General features: G+C 38.6%; 1 protein-coding gene across 1 annotated transcript in view; it reads left to right on the top strand.

Annotated features, from left to right (window-relative positions):
* Window positions 1–17,113, top strand: part of KLHDC8A (kelch domain containing 8A) — a 30,698-nt gene extending 13,585 nt beyond the window's left edge. The window contains 2 exon segments of the mRNA XM_074308949.1: window positions 4,389–4,490; window positions 14,276–17,113. Coding sequence (XP_074165050.1) covers window positions 4,389–4,490; window positions 14,276–14,469 — 296 coding nt within the window. The 3' untranslated portion in view covers window positions 14,470–17,113.
* Window positions 17,114–24,241: the final 7,128 nt, after the last annotated feature.

Here is a 24,241-nt window from a genome sequence, read left to right as displayed (position 1 = left end):
GTTTCATCATCTGTAAAATGAGCTAGAGGAAGAAATGGCAAATCAGGCTAGTAACTTTGCCAAAAACAAACAAACAAACAAAAAACAAATGGTATCACAAAGAGTCAGACACAACTCAACAACAACAAAGTCCCTTTGAGTTCTAAATCTATGATTTGATGACACTAAATTGCCAGAATACATTACCTGTCGGCTTAGGGCTCCATCTAGCTCTTTGAGCCTCACAACTAAGGCCTAGTCTGGTAAGCTAGGAGCTGGATGGGTCTCTTCCTTTTTTTCCCCTTTGTTAATCACATTTTATTTTTTACAATAATATGCAAAGATACACATTTATAAACATTCACTTTTATTATAAGATTTTGAGTTTTATATTTATTCTCTTTCACCTCCCCTCTCTCTATGACAGCACGCAATCTGTTATAGCTCATATCTGTACAATCATACTAAACATTTCCACATTACTCATGATGTGAAAGAAAAATGAGAACAAAAAGGAACAATCCCCAAAAATAAAAATAGAATGTTTTAATCTACATTCAGACTCCATAATTCTTTCTCTGGATGTGGATAGCATTTTCCATTATGGGTCTTTTGGAATTGTCTTGGATCATTGTATTGCTGAGAAGAGCTAAGTCTATCAAAGTTAATTATTGCCCAATGTTGCTGTTACTGTGTAAAATATTCTCCTGGTTCTTCTCACTTTACTCAGTATCAGTTCATGTAAATCTTTTCAGACTTTTCTGAAATTCAATGGCTTATAACAGTGGATTTCATTGGATCTTATAACAAAATAGTATCCCATTACATTCCTATATCATACTTTGTTCACCCAATTCTCAGTTGATGGACATTCCCTCAATTTCCAGTTCTTTCCCACCACAAAAAGAGTTGCTATAAATATATGTGGGTCCTTTTCCTTTTTAATTATCTCTTTGGAATACAGACTTAGTAGTATTATTGGTGGCATTTTTCAGTCATGTCCAACTCCTCATTGTATGCACAATTTGATTGCTCTTTGGGCATAATTTTGGGGATCTGTTCTTCAGAATAGTTGGATCAGTTCACAACTCCACCAACAATGCATTAGTTTTCTGATTTTTCCCACATCCCCACCAACATTTACCATTTTCTTTTTCAGTAATATTAGCCAATCTGAGAGGTAAAAGTGGTATCTCAGAGTTATTTTAATTTGCATTTCTCTAATCAATAGTGATTCAGAGCATTTTTCCATATGACTATAGATGACTTTAATTTATTCATATAAAAACTGTTTGTTCCTATCCTTTGAACATTTATCAATTGGGGAATGATTTGTATTCTTAGAAATTTGACTTGCTTTTCTCCATTTTTTTAGAAATGAGGTGTTTATCAGAATCACTGGCAGTAAAAATTGTTTCTTAGTTTTCTGCTTTCAAAAGGGTGTCTTTCTGCTCAATGCTCTGTACACTTGGTCCAGGACTGAGTTGTGCCACTTTGTTTGATGGCATTACTGATTGCTCCTTACCAGCCTCAACTACCAGCTCAGCCAGCCCTATCAAGTTGGCTTAGAGTGATGGCTCACAACCAGCAGTAGATGATATTTGTTCTGGAAACCTCAATGTGCTAGCTGGGGACAAGGGGATTGATGTCTAAACTTTGCCCCAGGGGGCACAGAGAGGTGTGTGATAAGTGTAGTAAGTACTTACTACACTGCAGCAAACTTGGAGTCAAAAGACCTGAGTTCTAATATTGCCTCAACCATTAATTTTAGTTGTTGTTCAGTCATGTCCAACTCTTCATGACTCCATTTGGGGTTTTCTTGGCTTAGATACTAAGGTTTGCCATTTCCTTTTCCAGATCATTTTGCAAATGAGGAAACTGAGGCTCACAGCTAGTAAGTGTCTGAGGTCACATTTGCTTTATTCACTGCTTCACCTAGCTACCAGACATTAAATACCTGTCTCATTTTAAATAAGTTACTTAACCTAGTTACCTAAGCCTTAATTATCTCAACTGCCAATTAAATGAAAGTTCCATGGGAACAAAGACTATTTATTTTTGTCTCTGTCTCTCTAGTGCTTAGCACGTGCTCTGAATTTGGTAAGGACTTAATAACTGCCTATTGATTGTCTCATTGATCAAACTATAAATAAAATAATTATAATTTCAGTAACTACTTTATGAGCCTATCATGGAAAAAAAATATATATATAGGTATATAAAGGTGTTATTATCATTATGTCTTATTTAGTATTATTCGTGTTCATCCCTAAATATAAATACCTGTTATCTAGAGAATAGTTTTTTGCCAAAGATCATTTCCATCTGTTTTCTCACAGCATCCTAACAATAACCCTGCACCTGCATGAGGTAGGATTGGTGTTCTGTACTTCTGTTTGACAGATGGATAAGCTTAGGAACTAAGAAAAGGGCCATGATTTGATCAAGAACACATATAGCAAATTGGACACAAATCTGGAACTAGAATCCAAATTCTCTACTTGTCTAGGGCACTTTTAGAGGCAGCAAGATAGTACAGTGGATAGAACACTGGGCCTGGGACTAGGAAGATCTGAATTTAAATCTAGTCTCAGATATATGCTAGCTGTATGATTCTGGGCAAGTCAATAAAACCCATCTACTTCAGTTCCTCATCTGTAAAACAGAGGCACACTAGAGAAGGGAATGGCAAACCACTCCAGTATCTTTGCCAAGAAAACTCCATGGAAAATGCCTATAGGTTCACCTAGTATAATTGAAGGACTGAACAACTGTGCCCTTTGGACAGAAATTTGAATTAACAGGATCTTGAGATTTAGAATGGCGAAGGACATTATCAACCACTAACTAGTCCACACTTCTTATTTTACAGATGAGGAAACCAAGGTCCAAGGAGAAGAAGCAATTTTCTAGTTCAGGGACAATGTGATAAAAATTCTTTGTGGAGAAAGGAGACATAATGGTATAGAATAGAATTGTAGAAGATTAGAGCAACATGTTTCTATTAAACTTTTAGGTTTACAAAGTGCTTGCCTGGTACCTGGCAGACACTTAATAAATGCTTGTACAATTGACTTTTCTTATGGTAAAAAAAAAAGAATATTAGAACTAGAAGGGACATTAGAGATTATTTAATACAATTTCTACATTTTACAGCCAAGAAAACTGAGTCTCAGAGAAGCAAAGTACCTTACCTACAGTCATGCAGTGGGATGAACTGGAGGACTCACAGGAACAAGTCCTTCAGACATGTAGACATAAAAGACAAGAGGATTGGGACAAGGCCCTTGTGGAGTATCATGTAGACCTGAGTAGAATTAGTTCAAACTCAATTCCACAATCAAGGCTAAAAAGGGAGCAGGGAAGAGCCATGAGGTCATGTGGAGCAGGAGATAGCAGACACTAGGCTTAATTTGGTGTCTACCGCCTCTGACACTGGGGGACATCACTTCATTTCTGTTGGACTTAAGTTCCTCTTTTATAAAATGAGAAACTAAAGTGAAATCAGTAGTTCTCAAAGCATGATCGGTGGACCCCACATGTGGGTCCCCATGACTCTTTCAGAGAGTCCACCAGAACAAAACAATTTTCATAATCTATTAAGACATCATTTGACTATTATAACCTTCGTCTCTTCTACATATCTGTGTGAGGAGGGATTTTCTTCATATACTTTAACCAAAACAACGAATCACAATAAATCAAATATAGAAGCCAATGGGAGAATCCAGCTATTTTCTATCAAAGTCAAATATTAAAGAAATTTGAAAAACAAAAAAAAAAATGTAAAAACAACAACACTCTCCTCACTAAATTTTATTTTTGTTTTGGAAACTATTTTTCATAAGCATATGTTTTTATATTAACATGTAATGGATCTATTCTGTTTTTTAATGAATAAATATTTTAAGATTTTTACTAGCTCTAATTTCTAATAGGGTAAATATCAATAGATGCAAGCCTTACAAATAGAAGCTCTTTGGGGTTTTCAATCATTCTGAGACCAAAAATGTTTGAGAACTGCTGGCTTAGTTGATCTCTCTGGACTCTTATGACTCTAAATCTATAATCTTCTAATCCTATAAAACCTTTTGGATTTTCTTGGTAAAGATTTCAGACTGATTTGCCATTTCCGTCTGCAGTTCATTTTACAGAGGAGGAAACTGAGGCAAACAGTGATTTGTTCTGGGTCACACAGCTAGTAAGTGCCTGAGGCCAGTTCTGTACTCAGGAAGCTGAATTTAATCCACCATTTGCATGCCCCAAAGGACACACTTGGTGCTGATGAATGTCAGGTGTGAATAGACTAGTGTACTTGCTCCCATCCCAAACATCAGGAATTTAGTTGCTTTCTCAGAGGTTGCATTGATTGTTGTCAACATCTTTTTTCCTCCTTTCTTGGCCCATAGGAGGTTGGATGAAGATAGAGCGGTCTTCATTCCTAAAAAAGCGCAGAGCTGACTTTGTATCAGGATGCTTAAGAGGACGAGTCATAGTGGCTGGTGGTTTGGGTAAGAATAAAGGCACTTTGGCCAGTACCGACTGGCTGGGTTGATGCCATGGGGTTTAGGTCAGTACCAAATGAGCAATGGCAACCATCAATAATACCCTGAAAGCAGAGCTGTCCCTTTCCCCAAAGATCAAAAACCGCCCACTATGGTAGAAAGAAAGATAGATTTGGAGGCAAAACACCATTGGTTCTGCTTCAAAGCCCAGATCTGCTGCTCTGCAATAAAACCACATGCATTTAAATGACAGCTACATGCCAACAACTGTATTAAGTACGGAATACAAATGCAGAAAATGAAACAAAGATTTGCCAATTCTGAAACATTGGACAAGCTATCCCTTCTCTCTGAGATTCAATTTCCCCATCTTTAAAATGAGAGGATTGAACTAGGGGACTAGACCTCTTCTGGCTCTCTATTCCAGGACTAATATTCCACTTAGAATTTCAACCATCATCACAGTTACAGGGAATCACTAGGAATCTGAAGGCTGAGTTTGCCCCCTTTTTTAGAGGAGAACATCAAGACATACAGAATGTGTTGCATCTAGCTCATACTGATCTAGGCTAGGTAGATTGTTACATTTTCAGTATGGGCATTTATACACTGGAAATCAACAAATGCCACAGATCAGGGTCTGATTTATCGTTATACTGATTGCCTACACTTAAGAAACTGATGGAGAAAATATTGATACCATAGATTAATCTTAAAAATTTTGTGTACAATTTTTTTTCTTGGAGAGCTAAACAAACATTCACTGGCATACTACTGACAAGGGTCTGACAATTAGCTACATAGGATCATGGGGCATTGATCCCCAGAATCCTGGTACACGTGAGGTTTAGATCAAATTATTGTTTTTGGAAAATATTGTCTCTAAATGGTTCTTTCTACCATTCTGTTTTATTTCTTCCCATTTCTGTACTCTATTCTTCACGGCTGGCTTTCTCATGATATTTGAATGAGAGTCAGATGATTTAAGTCAGAAAGATCTTTGAGAAAATTGAATATAATCCCTTATTTAAGAGAGAGATAGAGACAAAGAAAGGGGAGAGAAACAGAAAAACACAGAGAAAGAGACACACATAGACAGTGAAGAGGAGGAAGAAGAAGAAAAGGAGGAAAGGAAGAGGATGAAGAAGAGGAAAGGAAGGAAGAGGAAAAAGAGAAAGGAGAAGAGGAAAAAGAAAAGGAAGAGGAAAAAGAAAAAAGAAGATAAGGAAGAAGAAGAGGAAAAAGAAGAATGAACATCTCAAAGTGGAATGAAATTTTTGCTACATGTTTAATCTCACTAGGTGTCAGGCAAAATCTAGAGATCTAGCGATATAAAATTCAAATGAAGCCACTCCTGACATCGAAGACAGTCTGTTCTAGGGAGCTGGTTTCTGGAGAGTCTGGGGGTTAGGGGCTAGGAGATCAGGAGGCTGGAGCCCTTCTCATCCTCAGTTCAGGCTCCTAATTAGTTGGCCTAAGCTTCAGAAAAGCTGACTGTTGAACTCTAAGAGGGAGCTCTCTGGTAAAAAATAAAAATATGAACCACGGGGTCCATGAATTTGGATGGGGGAAAAGTGACATTTTTATTTTCTTTAACCACTAGTCTCCTTGTTAATCCTATGTACTTTATTTTATGCATTTAAAAACAGCAATTTGAAAAGGGTGCCCAGGCTTCCCCAGCCTGCCCAAGGGACACAATAAGGCTAAGAAACCCGGCTGTAGTAGGAAGGACCTAAGAAGAGCAGCATGGGTAGGGAGAGGCTCAGCTCCTATGGAGATGAAAATAAGGTAAAATATCAGGGAAGGGCACCAGAGGACCCTAGACTTCAAACTGGAAGAGGCCTGAGAGGTCATATCATTCAACCCCCTCTTTTACATAGAAGAAAACTGAGCCCAAAAAGATTAAATATTTTGCACAAAGTCCCACAGAATTTGAACTCAAGTCCTCTGCCTCCAGATCCAGGCAGTTCAAGAGGTATAGTGCTACAACTAGAATTAAGGAGACCTGAGTTCAAATGTAGCCTTAGACACTTACTAGCTACATAATCCTAAAAAAGTCACATAAACTTTGTCTGCCTCAGTTTACTCAACTGCAAAATGGAGATAATAATCCCATCTACCCCTTATAGGATCAATCTGTTCAATTGTATCTGTCTTCACACCCCCATTTGGGGATTTCTTGGTAAAGATACTGGAGTGGTTTGCCATTTCCTTCTCCAGCTCATTTTACAGATGAAGAAACTGAGACAGACCAGAGAAGTGACTAGCCCAGAGTCACACAAGTGAAGAAATGTTTGTGGCCAGATTGGAACTCGGAGATCTTCCTGACTCCAGCCCCAGTGGTCTATGCACTATGGTATCACCTAGCTGCCTTGCGGCGCATAGTAGGTGCTTAATAAATGCTTCTTCCATTCACTTTTCCTCTTTCCACTATATCACACAACAACCACTCATCTGCTTGTTATGAGTGAATATCCATTGTTATCTATAACTTACATTTCTTTTTTTTTTTTTTTTTTTTTTTTTTTTTTTTTATGAGTAATGATAATATAATTTTATGATTATTTTCTGAAACATTTTGATTTATATTTACCAAAATTCTTAAATAAAGTACAAATTGTAAAAACAGAAAATGCCCGATACCTAATTAAAATCCTCAGATTTTACGAGGCTTAGCATGAAATTACACTAATAACATTTTTATATATATATATATATATATATATATATATATATATATATATATATATATATATTATAATATTATCCCTTGTATTCATTTTTCCAATTTACCCCCCCTCCCTCTATTCCCTCCCCCCGACGACAGGCAATACCATACATTTTACATGTGTTACAATATAGTCTAGGTACAATACATATGTGCGAATATCACTTTCTTGTTGCACAATAAACATTAGAATCCGAAGGTACATGCAACCTGGGCAGACAGATATTAGTGCTAACAATTTTCATTCCCCTCCCAGTGTTTCTTCTCTGGGTGCAGCTACCTCTGTCCATCATTGATCAACTGGAAGTGAGTTGGATCTTCTTTATGTTGAAGATTTTCACTTCCATCAGAATACATCCTCATACAGCATTGTTGTTGAAGTGTACAGTGATCTTCTGGTTCTGCTCATTTCACTCAGCATCAGTTGATTTAAGTCTCTCCAACCCTCTCTGTATTCCTCCTGCTGGTCATTTCTTACCGAGCAATAATATTCCATAACCTTCATATACCACAATTTACCCAACCATTCTCCAACTGATGGACATCCATTCATCCTCCAGTTTCTAGCTACAACAAAAAGAGCTGCCACAAACATTTTGGCACATATATGTCTCTTTCCGCTCTTTAGTATTTCTTTGGGATATAATCCCAGTAGTAGCGCTGCTGGGTCAAAGGGTATGCACAGTTTGATAACTTTTTGGGCATAATTCCAGATTGCTCTCCAGAATGGCTGGATTCTTTCACAACTCCACCAGCAATGTATTAGTGTCCCAGTTTTCCCACATCCCCTCCAACATTTGTCATTATTTGTTCCTGTCATCTTAGCCAATCTGACAGGTGTGTAGTGGTATCTCAGAGTGGTCTTAATTTGCATTTCTCTGATCAGTAGTGATTTGGAACACTCTTTCATGTGAGTGGATATAGTTTCAATTTCTTCCTCTGAGAATTGTCTGTTCATATCCTTTGACCATTTATCAATTGGAGAATGGTTTGATTTCTTATAAATTAGGGTCAGTTCTCTATATATTTTGGAAATGAGAGCTTTGTCAGAACCTTTGCTTTTAAAAATATTTTCCCAATTTGTTACTTCCCTTCTAATCTTGTTTGCATTAGTATTCTTTGTACAGAAACTTTTTAGTTTGATGTAATCAAAATCTTCTATTTTGTGATCAATAATGATCTCTAGTTCTCCTCTGGTCATAAATTCCTTCCTCCTCCACAAGTCTGAGAGGTAGATTATCCTCTGTTCCTCTAATCTATTTATTATCTCCCTCTTTATGCCTAAATCATGGACCCATTTTGATCTTATCTTGGTATATGGTGTTAAGTGTGGATCCATTTCTAATTTCTGCCATACTAATTTCCAGTTTTCCCAACAGTTTTTTCCGAATAATGAATTTTTATCCCTAATGTTGGAATCTTTGGGTTTGTCAAAGATTAGATTGCTATAGATGTATCCTTTTTTGTCCTTTGTATCTAATCTGTTCCACTGATCTACCGGTCTATTTCGTAGCCAATACCAAATGGTTTTGGTGACTGCTGCTATATAATATAGCTTTAGATCAGGTACACTTAGACCACCTTCCTCTGAGTTTTTTTTCATTAGTTCCCTTGCAATTCTTGACCTTTTATTCTTCCATATGAATTTTGTTGTTATTTTTTCTAGGTCATTAAAATAGTTTCTTGGGAGTCTGATTGGTATAGCACTAAATAAATAGATTAGTTTGGGGAGTATTGTCATCTTTATTATATTCGCTCGGCCTATCCAAGAGCACTGAATGTCTTTCCAATTATTTAAATCTGATTTTATTTTTGTGGCAAGTGTTTTGTAATTTTTCTCATATAATTCCTGACTTTTCTTTGGTAGATGGATTCCCAAATATTTTATACTCTCAACATTTGTTTGGAATGGAATTTCTCTTTGTATCTCTTGCTGTTGCATTTTGTTAGTGATATATAAAAATGCCGAGGATTTATGTGGATTTATTTTGTATCCTGCCACTTTGCTGAAATTTTGAATTATTTCTAGTAGCTTTTTAGCAGAGTCTTTGGGGTTCTCTAAGTATACCATCATGTCATCTGCAAAAAGTGATAGTTTGATTTCCTCATTTCCTACTCTAATTCCTTGAATCTCTTTCTCGGCTCTTATTGCCGAGGCTAGCGTTTCTAGTACTATATTGAATAGTAATGGTGATAGTGGGCAACCTTGTTTCACTCCTGATCTTACTGGGAAAGGTTGCAGTTTATTTCTATTGCATATTATGCTTACTGACGGTCTTAAATATATACTCCTGATTATTCTAAGGAATAATCCATTTATTCCTATACTCTCAAGAGTTTTTAGTAGGAATGGATGTTGGATTTTGTCAAATGCTTTTTCTGCATCTATTGAGATGATCATATGGTTCTTATTAATTTGATTATTAATATGGTCAATTATATTAATAGTTTTCCTAATATTAAACCAGCCCTGCATTCCTGGAATAAATCCTACTTGATCATAGTGTATTATCTTGGAGATGATTTTCTGAAGTCTTTTTGCTAATATCTTATTTAAGATTTTAGCATCAATATTCATTAAGGAGATTGGTCTATAATTTTCTTTCTCAGTTTTCGATCTACCAGGTTTAGGTATCAGTACCATGTCTGTGTCATAAAAGGAGTTTGGTAGGACTCCTTCATCCCCTATTTTTTCAAATAATTTATATAACATTGGGGCTAATTGTTCTTTAAATGTTTGGTAGAATTCACATGTGAATCCATCTGGCCCTGGGGATTTTTTCCTGGGGAGTTGATTAATAGCTTGTTCTATTTCTTTTTCTGAAATGGGACTATTTAAGCAATTTATCTCCTCCTCTGTTAATCTAGGGAGCCTATATTTTTGGAGAAAGTCATCCATTTCACTTAAGTTATCAAATTTATTGGCATAAAGTTGGGCAAAGTAACTCCTTATTATTTCTCTAATTTCCTCTTCATTGGTGGAAAGATCCCCCTTTTCATTTGTAAGACTATCAATTTGATTTTCCTCTTTCTTTTTTTTGATCAAATTTACCAAAGGTTTATCTATTTTATTGGCTTTTTCATAAAACCAACTCTTGGTTTTATTTATTAATTCAATAGTTTTTTTACTTTCAATTTTATTGATTTCTCCTTTTAATTTTTGTATTTCGAGTTTAATTTTTGGTTGGGGGTTTATAATTTGGTCTTTTTCTAGCCTTTTAAGTTGTAAGCCCAATTCGTTAATCTTCTCTTTCTCAATTTTCTTCAAATAAGCCTCTAAAGATATAAAATTTCCCCTTATTACTGCTTTAGCTGCATCCCAAAGATTTTGATATGATGTCTCATCATTATCATTATCTTGGGTGAAATTGTTAATTGTTTCTATAATTTGCTCTTTCACCCAGTCATTCTTTAAGATGAGATTATTCAGTTTCCAATTACTTTTTGGTCTATTTACCCCTAACTTTTTACTGAATGTAGCTTTTATTGCATTGTGATCTGAGAAGAAGGCATTTATTATTTCTGCCTTCCTACATTTAATTTTGAGATCCTTATGTCCTAATATATGGTCAATCTTTGTATAGGATCCATGAACTGCTGAGAAGAAAGTATATTCCTTCCTATTGCCATTCAGTTTTCTCCAAAGGTCTATCATACCTAGTTTTTCTAATGTTCTATTTACTTTTTTAATTTCTTTCTTGTTTGTTTTGTGGTTTGATTTGTCTAAATCTGAGAGTGCAAGGTTGAGATCTCCCACTATTATAGTTTTACTGTCTATTTCTTCTTGCAGTTCTCTTAACTTTTCCTTTAGAAAGTTAGATGCTATACCACTTGGTGCATATATGTTTAGTATTGATATGGCTTCATTATTTATGCTACCTTTCAGCAGGATATAGTTTCCTTCCTTATCTTTTTTAACGAGATCTACTTCTGCTTTTGCTTGATCTGAGATAAGGATAGCTACCCCTGCTTTTTTGGCTTTACCTGAAGCATAATAAGCTCTGTTCCAACCTTTTACCTTTACTCTGTATGTATCTCCCTGCTTTAAGTGTGTTTCCTGTAGACAACATATTGTAGGGTTCTGCTTTTTGATCCAATCTGCTATCCGTCTCCGTTTGATGGGATCGTTCATCCCATTTACATTTACAGTTAAAATTACTAATTCTGTATTTCCTGCCATCGTATTATCCCCAGATTATACTTTTTTCCCTTGACCCCCCTGATCCCCCTCCCCGATATTTAATTTACAGACCCCCCTTGTGACGCGCAACCCTCCCTCTTTTTTTTTTTTTTTTTTTTTTTTTTTTTAGGATCCCTCCCCCCTCCCTCCAAGTCCCTTCACTTATTCTCCTTTTCCTTTCCCCTTTTCCTCTCCCCCCTTTTAATGAGGTGAGAGAAAGTTCTCTGAAAAACAAATATGTTAATTATTTACTCTTTGAGCCTCTTCTGATGAGAGTAAGATTCACACAATGATTCTCCCCCTCACTAAGTTCCCTCAGATATGGTGTATTTTCTATGTCTCTTCCTGGGATGTAGTTTCCCTCTTTTTATCACTCCTTCCCCTTTTTCTGAACCGACCTCCTTCCCTTTACCACACCCCCCTTTTTTTCTTTTATATCAGTAAAATCAAATTATCCTTGAGTATTTTTTATATACCCACAACAAAGTTACAGTTCTCAAGGGTTCTGTGTACCTTTTTCTGTTTCTCTTCAGTCTTGTGGATGTAGATCAAATTTTTGTTTAAGTCTGGTTTTTTTCTTAGAAACATATAGAATTCCTCTGTTTCATTGAATGACCATCTTCTTCCATGGAAAAAGATGCTAAACTTAGCTGGGTAGTTCATTCTTGGTTGCAGTCCTTGATCTTTTGCCTTTCGGAATATCAGGTTCCAGGCCCTTCTATCTTTTAATGTGGAGGCAGCCAGATCTTGGGTGACCCTTATTGTGGCACCTTGGTATTTAAATTGTTTTTTTCTAGCTGCTTGCAGGATTTTCTCCTTTGTGTGGTAATTCTGCAGCTTAGCCACAATATTCCGTGGTGTTCTTTTTTTAGGGTCTATTTCAGAAGGAGTTCGATGAATTCTTTCCACATCTACTTTCCCTTCTGTTTCTATTATCTCTGGACAGTTCTCTTTGATAATTTCCTGTAAAATAGAATCTAGGCTCTTTTTTTGGTCATAGTTTTCTGGAAGTCCAATAATCCGCAGATTATCTCTCCTAGATCTATTTTCCAGGTCTATAGATTTTCCCAGTAAGTATTTGACGTTGTTCTCCAGCTTCTCATTTTTTTTGTTTTGTTTGACTGATTCTTGGGTTCTCTGTGAATCATTCATTTCTATTTGTTCCATCCTGACTTTTAAGGAGTTATTTTCTTCTTTCACAGTTTTTAGTTCTTTTTGTAAATGCCCAATTTCGTTTTTAAATGAATTATTTTGCTCTATTGAGTTTTTTCCATTTCCCTAATTTTTTTTTTTGAGAATTATTTTCTTTTTCCAATTCAGAAATTCTATTTTCTTGAGACTTTTTTATCTTTTCCAATTCAGATATCCTACTTTCCTGTGTTTTTTTAACCTTTTCTAATTCACTAATTTTGTTTCCCTGCATCTCCTGTGAATTCTTTATTTTTTCCAACTCCAATTTCAGGACATTGTTATTCTCTATCATAACTTCCCTTTCCTTGCCCCATTTTTCTTCGATCTCCCTCAATTTCTTAAGAGCTTCTTCTAGGAGAGAGTTATGTGATGGGGGGCAGGAATCGTTCCCCTTTAGGTTGTTATCTGATTCTCTGCTGTCAGCTTCCTCGGGGTTGGATACCCGCTCTTTCTCTGTATAGAAGGAATCTATGGTTTTTCTAGCTTTTTTGCTCATACTTAAAAAAAATCTTTTGGGGTCTGTCTCTGGGGTAGGAAATTATTTACTTCTTTACCAGCTTCCTCCCAGACGGGATGGATGCAGCGGCTCCTGAGCCTGAGCTAAGAGAGAGCTCTGGGAGAGAGTTCCCCACCCTCTCCCTGGGAGTGCCTCAGAGGTGATTAGCACTGCTGTGCTTCGAGGGCGTAGAATAGTGAAGACTGCAGGAAGCCCAGGCTATGTGTCCGGGTGGGGAGTGGGTGTCTGCAGCAGGTGACGTAAGAAGCCCCTGCGCTCAAACTGGAAGTGTCTGCCAGAAACCGCGGTCCCTAGTTCAAAGGTTCCGCTTCTCTGGGACTTCCTGGAGCTGAGTTCCACTCCCTCCAGCTAAGTTAGGCAGTGTGTGTTGCCTTGGGCCGTATCCACCCACTTGTCAGTCTCTTAACTATTCTCAGGAGGTAGCTGAGGCCACACCCCCTGGTGCCTGAGTCACCCCCAGGGTCCGGGGAAAATCTAATCTGAGTTTTAAAATATTTTGGCTTTCTCTTCTGAACTGCTAAATAATTAGCAGAGAAGAGCTAACAGCCTGTGCCAGATTCCTTTACCTCAGTGGCTTCTCTGATCCCAGAGCCCCTCCCAGCGCAATGGGCGCAGTGTGCCCCTACCCCACCGTCTGTGCTGGTCTTTCTTATTCCTCCCCTGAGAACTGACCTTTCCTGTTGAAACTCCAGATTCTCTTCAGCTGGTAAGTCGTGCTTCCAGTCCTTGTGGTATCTATCAATCCTGAGCTAATTTTGAGACTTAATTTATCTAATTGGTTGTGAGGGAGTGAGGACGTTCACTGAGTCGTGTGTTTCCTCTCCGCCATCTTGGCTCCGCCCCCCAACTTACATTTCTTTAATGTATTAGGTTTACAAAATAGCCACTTGTGATGGGCAGTAGGAACATTATTATTCTCATTGTACAGAAGGAGATTAACTAATTTGCCTGAGGTCATTGGACTAGTTTATTGTGCCCTAGATGAAGCTAGAACTCGGGCCTCCGGGCTTTAGGTTTAGTGTTACATCACAGCCAGCATGCTGGCCACAAAGACCCTCTGGAGCCAAGGATGATGAAGTCCATGAGTCCATCATTGGTGGGATACGGGTGGGGAAACCAAGCAGGGGTTTGTTCTGGAAGATGTAGAAACCCATGCCTTTTATCTGCATTTTCAGGGAACCAGCCCACAGTCCTGGACACAGCAGAGGCCTTCCACCCAGAGAAGAACAAATGGGAGAGCCTGCCCCCCATGCCCACTCCCCGCTGTGCCTGTTCCAGCATCGTCATCAAAAGCTGCCTCCTCGCAGTGGGAGGCGTCAATCAGGGACTGAGCGATGCTGTGGAAGCCCTGTGTGTCTCAGACTCCTAGCCTTGGCCTAGCTCTCCCTTGAGAACCTGGCTCCTCAGAAACTCACTGTTCCTTGGCAGGGCTGGGGGATTTACTCAACTTCTTCAGTACATGGCAGAAAAGTGGGCAAAATCTCCAAGGGCCCATAGTTCTGAAATCCACCCATCTCCACCGGGGCCTCTCTTCCAAGAGTATAAAAAATGCTCCCTGAAAAGTCACTGAACAAATGTCCAGAGGGTCTCAATCAGGGCTGTCCCACATCAGCTATTGAAAGATAGATGAACACTACTCTGCCCATGCTGTCCATACCCTTCCTATAACTGTCCTTACAGCTGGAGACAGTGCTCCATGTCTCCCAGAGTCTGATGCAATAGGCCGTTCCTCCCCTCAACCACTTGGGGAACTGCCTTAACTCAGTGGTAGACTAGGGCCAGACTGTCTGTCTGACAAGCAGGGAAAGGAAGGCAGGAAGCTGCACCTGACACCAGGCAGGGATGGGGGTGATCACACCAGACAATGAGGGCAAACATGGCCCCAGGAAAGACGAGACAGAGAAGACATCTCCATAGTTGCAGTGGTGGGGGCTAGCAGAAGCTGAAAAGACCAGCTCTGACAGGCTACAGAACCAGGGCTGTCTTTATCAAGCCAGGAGCCAGTCACAGAGTGGATGCTGGATTTGCTAAAACTGTTCGGCACGCTGACATCCAGGCTGGTGATTCCTCCTGTCGTAGCCGCTGTTCCTGGGTGTGTTTGGCCAAAGGCAGCTGAACAAGGCTCCAGGCCTCAAGGGTGGAACTCATCCCCTGCTTCTGAAATAGCCCTGGGCACCTGCGTGGCCAGTCCTCTTCTCACCCCACCATATAACCTCAAGCTGCCCTAGGATCATAATAAGCACAAGGGAGGGGATACTGGCCAATTTTTGAAAGGGGTTTGCAAAAAAAAAAAACTCTGGATACTTCCTCTGCTCCAAATTGGAACTAGCAATAGCAGCAACACTGAGACCCAACAAGAAAATGGGGTCACTGGATTCCAGATCTTGAGCAAAGAAACAAGAAACCCCTCTCCTGCTGGGTTCACCTACATCAGCAACTTCTCAGATGCCAAAGTATCAGTAGCAAAAATGCCATGGAACTGCATGAAGCTGGTTCCCATTAGAATGGCTGACCCAGCTGTTTCTGATGGAGGCTTGCCATCTGAAAGGTGAGAGGAATATAGGCTGGAATATAGGCATGGTGCAGAGATTAGAGACAGGTTAGGATAAGGTAGGAAAAGGAAGGTGTCCAAGGCTGAGCTCCTTCCTGGGCTGAGCTTGGAGCATTGACTCTTTCTCTAGACCAGAGGTTCTCAAACTACCGTCCACAGGCCAGATGCAGCCCACTGAGGAAGTTTATGTGTCCAGCCCGGTTATGGCAAATGGGCTGAGGGGTGGAGACCGAGTGTGAATTTTTATTTTTACTATAGTGCGGCCCTCCAACAATCTGAGGGACAGTGAACTGGCCCCTTATTTAAAAAGTTTGAGGACCACTGGTCTAGACAGTCCCATGCTGCCTCTGGGAAGCTGTTCACATCAAGCTAAAGACAAGGGGATATCAGACTGCATTATTCTGTCCTTGAGCCATTTAGTGCACGTGGCATTTCGGCCACAGACTGCCCCTCACTCCCCACATCACATAGAGGTGTAAAATCAAAGCGATCTAATCTCTGTATCTGCAGGCTTGACCATCAACTTTCTGGCTGACATTGAGGAGGGGCGTGAGGAACCCTTACAGTGATCAGAATGGTTTTAAGCAAATCCAAAAGCCTTCATGTCTCTGGTGCATTGTTTTACTAGAGGATGGTCTCTGCCCTGTAGCCTGGCATGGCTGGCACTCTCCCAGGATAGTTTCCCAGAGCATTTCCCATCCTCAACAAAGTTTCAGGTTACAGCCATGGTTCCTCTGTCTCCTCTTGCCTGGCGCCATATCTCATCTCACCATCAGGCCCATTCAGTCCTATATCCACATGTTGGACTTCAGCCCTTCTTTTCCCTCAGGTTTGGAGAACTGTTTGCAAGTCGAGGTTTGGCCCCAAATATTCATTGGTTTAGGGCAATTCTGCAGAGATGATCATGGAGAACAATGGTGGGGGATTTCCTACCCACCAGTGGTACTGACTTCTAACACCCTATTATACTGGATAGAAAGAAGATAAGGAAGTTATGAACTGAGAGTGGGAAACCGTTACACTACCCTTATCTCAATGATTTCAGTGAATTGGGATTGTGATAATAATCTGGCTTCCTGGGGCCTAGCTTAGGGATGGAGACATAGAGTTCCTCGGCTCTTCCATTCAACTGGGAGAGACCTGAATTTGGACATAAAGGGAAGGGGATGCAGCTCAGCTGATAGGGGTCTGGAGTTATCAAACTATTTCCTAGAATGGCTTATTTCCACTTGGAGTTGTCCTGGGTGGGAGCCGAACCCTAATCCAAGAGGAGTGCCCCCTCTTCCTCCAGCTCCCTTCCCTCCTGAGGCCTGATATTAATGTCACTGTTCTCCCAGGACCCTTCCCCTGGAGCAGGGATAGGGATTTCCTGTTGACACTGTGCCATCCAAATCCACCTTGGATGGGTTAATTGCACTTCTGGTTATTAGCAGCAGCACAACAATTAAAGTCTATATTCCTATGTTCTCTCGAATTGTTTTATGGGATGGGGAGTGGGGCAGGATCATGACTACCATGGGGGAAAAAGACACCAAGGAGAAACTCCTTTTCTTAGGTCTCCCTGGGAAAATAGAGTGAAAACATTTCCCAATCTCATGATCCCTTACGAAGAAGTCTTTCTAATGTCCAGCCTCATCTCATCCTGGTATCAAAGATTAAGAGCTGGAGGGGCCTCTTGTCCAAAATGTGTTATCAAGGGACTTTTCAGGGGCACATGGGTATCTGAGGTCCAAATCCAAGCTCTCTGGGGATGCAGCACCTTCTCTGCCGGACCAATAGCCTGCCCTAACATAAGACTTGGCCCATCCTTATCACCCCGAGACTCAAAGGCTGAGTGTTCTGGCATGGAAGCAAAGCTCAGAGATTGGGGGGTCCCTACCCTCGCTGTCTCCTCGGTCAGGGCTGCCTCCCCACCTGGGTCCTAGGGTAGCCCTGACACCTGCTGGCCACTTGTAACATTTCCATCCCAGCCCCATGGAAAGGCTGAATGTCCGGCACTCGGTCACTGGTGCCCCCTACTGTAAACATGGAAAAATTCAAGATAGAAACTACTTGGACCATTTGTAGACAATAATTCAGATTTCTAAGAAGCTTTTAGGTTTATAAAATCTATATCTACATATAATCCTATAAAGCAGATGAGGAAAACTGAAATTCAACTTAGAGAGATTATTTTAATTTCCCAAACTCTCATGCGCACATGCCATGGGGGGGGAGGGGAAAAATTAGAACAAAAGGTTTGGAAACTCCAAGAATGACTTGTTCATCCCAATGATACATAAGGCAGGGATCTAATTTTTCCTTAGGTAACTTAAAGCTGAGATACGACACAAATCTAAGGTCTCTTCAGTGCAGAAGTACTCAATAAACAACTCAGCTCAGATATAGGGCAGCTATTTGTTTCCACCACACAAAAGAAATTCTCAAAATCTAAAGACTAATCTAGCACCCTTCTTATTAACCTTCCTCCTTTCATGCTACTCAGGTATTTTCCATTCAATTCAACAAGTACTTCTTTTTTTTTTTTTAAGTAATAATAGCTAGAGGCAGCTAGGTGGCACAGTGCATAGAGCATCAGCTCTGAAGTCAGGAGGACTTGAGTTCAAATCTGACCTCAAACATTTAACACTTCCTGGCTGTGTGACCCTGGACAAGTCATTTAACCCTAATTGCCTCAGCAAAAAAAAAAAAATTACAAATAATAATAATAATAGCTTTATGTTTTTGAAAATACATACAAAATGTTTCTACTGGACTAAAATCCTAAAGAGATCTTAAAGGAGGGAAAGGGACCCACACATGCTTTTGCATGTTTGTGGCAGCCCTTTTTGTAGTGGCTAGAAACTGGAAAGTGAGTAGATGTCAATCAGTTGTATAATGGCTGAATAAATTATGGCATATCAATGTTATGGAATATTATTGTTCTTTAAGAAATGACCAGCAGAGAGGCCTGGAGAGACAGACATGAAATGAGCAGAACCAGTCCATCATTGTTTTTTTTTATGTGATTTTTTTATTAATAGTTTTTATTTACTAGATATATGCATGGGTAATTTTACAACATTGACAATTGCCAAACCTTTTGTTCTAATTTTTCCCCTCCTCCCCACCATGGCAGGCTGACCAATACATGTTCAATATGTTAAAGTATAAATTAAATACCAGGACATCATCGTACATGGCAACAGCAAGATTATATGATGATCAATTCTGATAGATGTGGCTCTCTTCAACAGTGAGGTGATTCAGGCCAGTTCCAATGGTGTTGTGATGGAGAAAACCAGCTACACACAGAGAGGGGACTATGAGAACTGAGTATGGTTCACAATATGGGATTTTCATTCTTTTTGTTGTTGTTTGTTTGCATTTTGTTTTCTTTCTCTTTTTTTTCTGTTTGATTTGATTTTTCTTGTGCAGCAAGATAATTGTATAAATATGTATGCATATATTGAAATTAACTTATATTTCTACCATGTGTGAATTACTTGCCATCTAGGTGGGGGAAGGGAAAGGGAGGGAAAATTGGAACACAAGGTTTTGCAAGGGTTAATGTTGAAAAAATTATCCATGCACATGCTTTGAAAATAAAAAGCTTTCATTTTTAAAAGGGGAAAAAAGAAAATACATGCAAAGATAGTTTTCAACATCGACCCTTGAAAAACCTTGTGTTCCAAATAGTTTTCTCCCTCCTTTCCTCCCACCCCCTCTGCTAGATAGCAAGTCATCCACTATAGATTAAACATGTGCGATTCTTCTGAACATATTTCCACATTTATCATGCTGCACAAGAAAAATCAGATCAAAAGAGAAAGAAAAACCCGAGCCAACAAACAACAATAAAAAAGGTGAAAATACTATGTTGTGATCCACATTCAGTCTCTAGTCCTCTCTCTGGATATGGATGGCTGTCTCCATCATGAGTCTATTGAAATGGCATTCAGACACCTCATTTCAACAAGTATTTCTTAAATGTCTTTATCTGCACATTACTGTTCTTAGGATACCAAAAGGAAGAAACAATAAAGTATTCAAGAAGTTTATAATCTCAGGGTAGAGAAATTGGCAATGATGCAAGCAATGGTTTTGTGTGTATGTGTATGTGTGTAAAACAACATACTCACACTGGGCCCAAGAGGGCAGAGGGACTCACTCCCACTAAGGAACCCCTAATTCCAGGTTCATGCAGGTACCAGCCTGGAAGCCTGGTCTCTAAAGAAAGAGGTGTGGCTCTTTTCTCATACTTTCACCCCCACTTTTGGGTCTCAGGGGAAAAAAAATCACTTAAAGCTGAGATATGACATCAGTCTAAAATCTCTTCAAAAAGGGAATAGAAAAGTGGGGGGGGGGCAGCTAGGTGGCGCAGTGGATGGAGCACCAGCCCTGAAGTCAGGAGGACCTGAGTTCAAATCTGGTCTCAGACACTTAATACTTCCTGGCTGTGTGATCCTGGGCAAGTCACTTACCCCAATTCCCTCAGGGAAAAAAAAAGGAATAAATAAAAAGGTACTCAAGGTACAACTTAGATCAGGTATAAGACAGCTATTTACTTTCTTCATATAAAAGAAATATTTGAAACCCAAAGGCTGATAAGTAACTTTCCAGCAGCTGGGCAGAGTACTAAGCCTGGGTCAAGAAAACTCATCTCCCTGCATTTGAACTTGGCCAAAGACACATCAATTTATATTGGTCTAGCCATTCATATTTTCTTTTTACTTATCCTTTCTTTGGGCATCTTGGTGGTGCAGAGGATAAAGTGATAGACCTGGAGTCAGGAAGACTCATCTTCCCCTGAGTTCAAATCTGTCCTCAGACACTTACAGCTCACGTAATCCTGTTTGCCTCAGTTTCCTTATCTGTAAAATGAGCCGGAGAAGGAAATGCCTCTAGTGTCTCCACCAAGAGAACCCCAATGGGCTCACAAAGAGTCAGGAATGAGTGAAAACAACAAAGAAATCTAAAGCCACCAGTAGTTTGGTGTGGTACGTGAGCACTCCTGAGGAGGAACAACTGACCTTGCTGCTGCCTGGAGAGAAACGGTCCTCTCATCCCTTAGTGGGGAATCCCCAACACAGAGGATGAGCGCTTATCACTAGGTGGCGCCAAAGAGCGCAGAGCATTCCACCTGGAGGCAGGAATTCAGACAATTCAAATCCTGTCTCAGATACATACATAGTAGCTCCAATGAGTTAATCTGTCTGCCTCAGTTAACTCATCTGCAAAATGGGAATAATAATAACTATCTCCTAGGATTGTTGTATCAAATGAGATCACAATTGTAAAGCACTTTGCACAGTGCCAGGCACATAAGCACTATATAAATATTAGCTATAATTGCTATTATTTCTTTTTATTATTAAGCATCTAGCACATAGTAAGCAATATGTGAATGTTAGCTTTTTTATTGTTATTGCTATTTGAGCACTTAGTACAGTGCACATAGTAAGCACCATATTATTATATGTATATAGTATATATGTATAGTATATATAGTACATATAGTATATGTGTAGTATATATATAGTATAACTATTATAAAGCACTTAAATACGGTACCTGCAACACAGTAAGTGCTACATTATTATTGTTATTGTTATTATTAAAGAGTTTAGCATAGTACCTGGTACATAGGAAACTCTATATAAATGTTTGTTAGTTGTTCTTATGAACCATTTAAGCACAATACCTGCCACATGGTGTTACATTATTATTAATATGTTATTATTATTAAGCAGTTTAGCAGAGTATCTGGCACATGGAAAACCCTATATAAAAGTTAGTTTGTTGTTGTTCTTATAAAGCATTTAAGCACAATACCTGCTACATAGTAAATGCTACATTATTATTATTATTAAGCACTTTGGCACAATACCTGGAAGATAGAAAATCCTATGTAAATGTTACTTAGTTGTTGTTATAAACTATTTAAGTACAGTTCCCGCCACATAGTAAGGCTGTATTATTATTATTATTACCAAGCAGCTTAGCATAGTACCTGGGACATAGAAAACCCTATATAAATATTAGTTATTGTTATATTTAAGTACAGTTCCTATTACATAATAAGTGCTATATTATTATTATTATTATTATTATTATTATCAAGAAGTTTAGCATAGTACCTGGGACATAGAAAATCCTATATAAATGTTAGTTATTGTTATATTTAAGTACAGTTCCTGTTACATAGTAAGTGCTATATTATTATTATTATTATTATCAAGCAGTTTAGCATAGTACCTGGGACATAGAAAACCCTATATAAATATTAGTTATTGTTATATTTAAGTACAGTTCCTATTACATATTGCTATATTATTGTTATTATTATTGTTATTATTATTATTATCAAGCAGTTTAGCATAGTACCTGGGACATAGAAAACCTTATATAAATGTTAGTTTGTTGTTGTTATAAAGCATTTAAGTACAGCCCCTGCCACAGAGTAAGTGCTATATTATTATTATTATTAAGTATTTTGGCACAATACTGGGCAGATAGTATGTAAATGTTAGTTAGTTGTTGTTATAAAGCATTTAAGTACAGGAACTGCCACATAATAAGCACCATTTAAATATTAGGTATTATTATCACTATTATCTGTAAAATGCAGAATGACTCAGGGTTGTTCTGAGGACCAAAGGAGATATAATATTTGTAAAGCACTATGCTGAAGTTTTATATAAATGCTAGTTATTTTTATTATTAGAGAGAATAGAAATCATCTCATCCTTTCAAGTTTACTGACTGAGTGATTCTTCCACTTCTTGTCTCCCTAACACATTCTATTCCTGCAGCTTCCTGAACAGGGACCAAGGGACTACTAGGTTATTAAAGTATCAAGTCCCCTCAGTATGCTCATGGCTGGAATCTCTGAAGTGGCCAGGGTGCTCAACCCAAACTCCATGGAATGGCCTCTACTACATATATAATTCAAGTTAGAATATGATCATATACGATATATATCATATCTTATGTGATATGATATAAGAGAGGTCAAACATGAAAGACTGGAGAGGTAAGAAACCCTTCTAACTGGGTGTAAGGTGGATCCTAGCTGATCCTAGAAAAGATCACAGCAGATGGGAATATAGAGGAAGTCCATCGCAGCTATGAATAAAAGTATGCACAAATGCACTCAAGGGTGAAGAGGAAGAAAGAGATTGGGGGAAAGGCTATTTGGGATTCAGCATTTGAAGTTAGTCAGCTCATAAATACTTGTTAAACATCTACTACAGAAGAAGAGAAGAAGGAAGAAGAGAAAGAAAGAAGATGAAGAAGAAGAAGAAGAAGAAGAAGAAGAAGAAGAAGAAGAAGAAGAAGAAGAAGAAGAAGAAGAAGAAGAAGAAGAAGAAGAAGAAAAGAAGAAGAAGAAGAAGAAGAAGAAGAAGAAGAAGAAGAAGAAGAAGAAGAAGAAGAAGAAGAAGAAGAAGAAGAAGAAGAAGAAGAAGAAGAAAAGAAGAAGACGTGTCGTGCATGATGATAAGGTTTTTGAAGCACGATGTATGGCTAGATGAGGAGTATAACTAGGTAAGAAATGAAGAAAATAGTGTGAATTATGGTCAAGAAAGTAGTCTGGAACCAGAATCTTGAGGGTCTTAAATTTCTTGTCTCCTTGAATATTGATCTAAGGAATATAGCTTTTAATCTGAAACCAGGAAAAGACTTTAGTAACCATTTAATTTAATCCCTTCATTTAGCAGCTGAAGCCCAGAAAAGTTAAGTGAAGACCACTTAGCTAATAAATGGCAGACGATTCCTGATCCCTGATCCTGTTGTGTACCATAGTACTGGAAGAAGAATGAAAAAAAAAAAAGAAAGAAAGAAAGAGAATTAAACTTCAGAAACATATAAAGAGATAAAAAGACAAATAATGGGGGCTATTTTGAGAATAGTCCCAGATCAAAGTAGTGAAGCAGGTGAAAGCTGTTTTAAACTGTTAAAGCCTGTTCCCCAATCTCTACTCCCTATCCCCTCAAGGACTCAAGATCAGATCTCTATTCACTAAATCATACTGGTGATAGTTATTAGAGGAAAAGGACCATCTCATTGTTAGATTTCAGGAGGATATAGATAGAGATGTGCTGGGTTCAGGTAAGATTGTGGGTCAAGCTTCAGAGAGCCAGATATATAGTTTCTGAGGAATAAATGAGATTATCCAGATAAAGAGTAGAGATGGGGGAAAAAAGGATTAAAAAACAAACTTTGGAATGTAAACAATAAATGGGCATGAAGAGAATAAAGAACTAGCACAGACAGAGAAATAAAAGTGATAAGAGTTAAGAAAGAAATTATCAAGGGGATGGTTTCAGAGAAGCCTGGGAAGAATTGAATGAACAGATACAAAGTGAAATAAACATGATCAGAAGAATAATTGATACATTAACAACATTGTAAAAAAAAAAAAAAAAAGCTAACTTTGAAAGATTGAAGAATTCTGATCACATTTTGTAGTGGCAAGAAATTGGAACCTGAGTGGATGCCCATCAGTTGGAGAATGGCTGAATAAGTTATGGTATATGAATGTTATAGAATACTATTGTTCTATAAGAAATAATCAGCAGGATAATTTTAGAGAGGCTAGAAGAGAGTT

Source organism: Sminthopsis crassicaudata, chromosome 4 (genome assembly GCF_048593235.1).
Source record: "Sminthopsis crassicaudata isolate SCR6 chromosome 4, ASM4859323v1, whole genome shotgun sequence".
Classification (NCBI taxonomy): Eukaryota; Metazoa; Chordata; class Mammalia; order Dasyuromorphia; family Dasyuridae; genus Sminthopsis; species Sminthopsis crassicaudata.
This window is presented reverse-complemented; position numbering and strand designations above follow the sequence as displayed.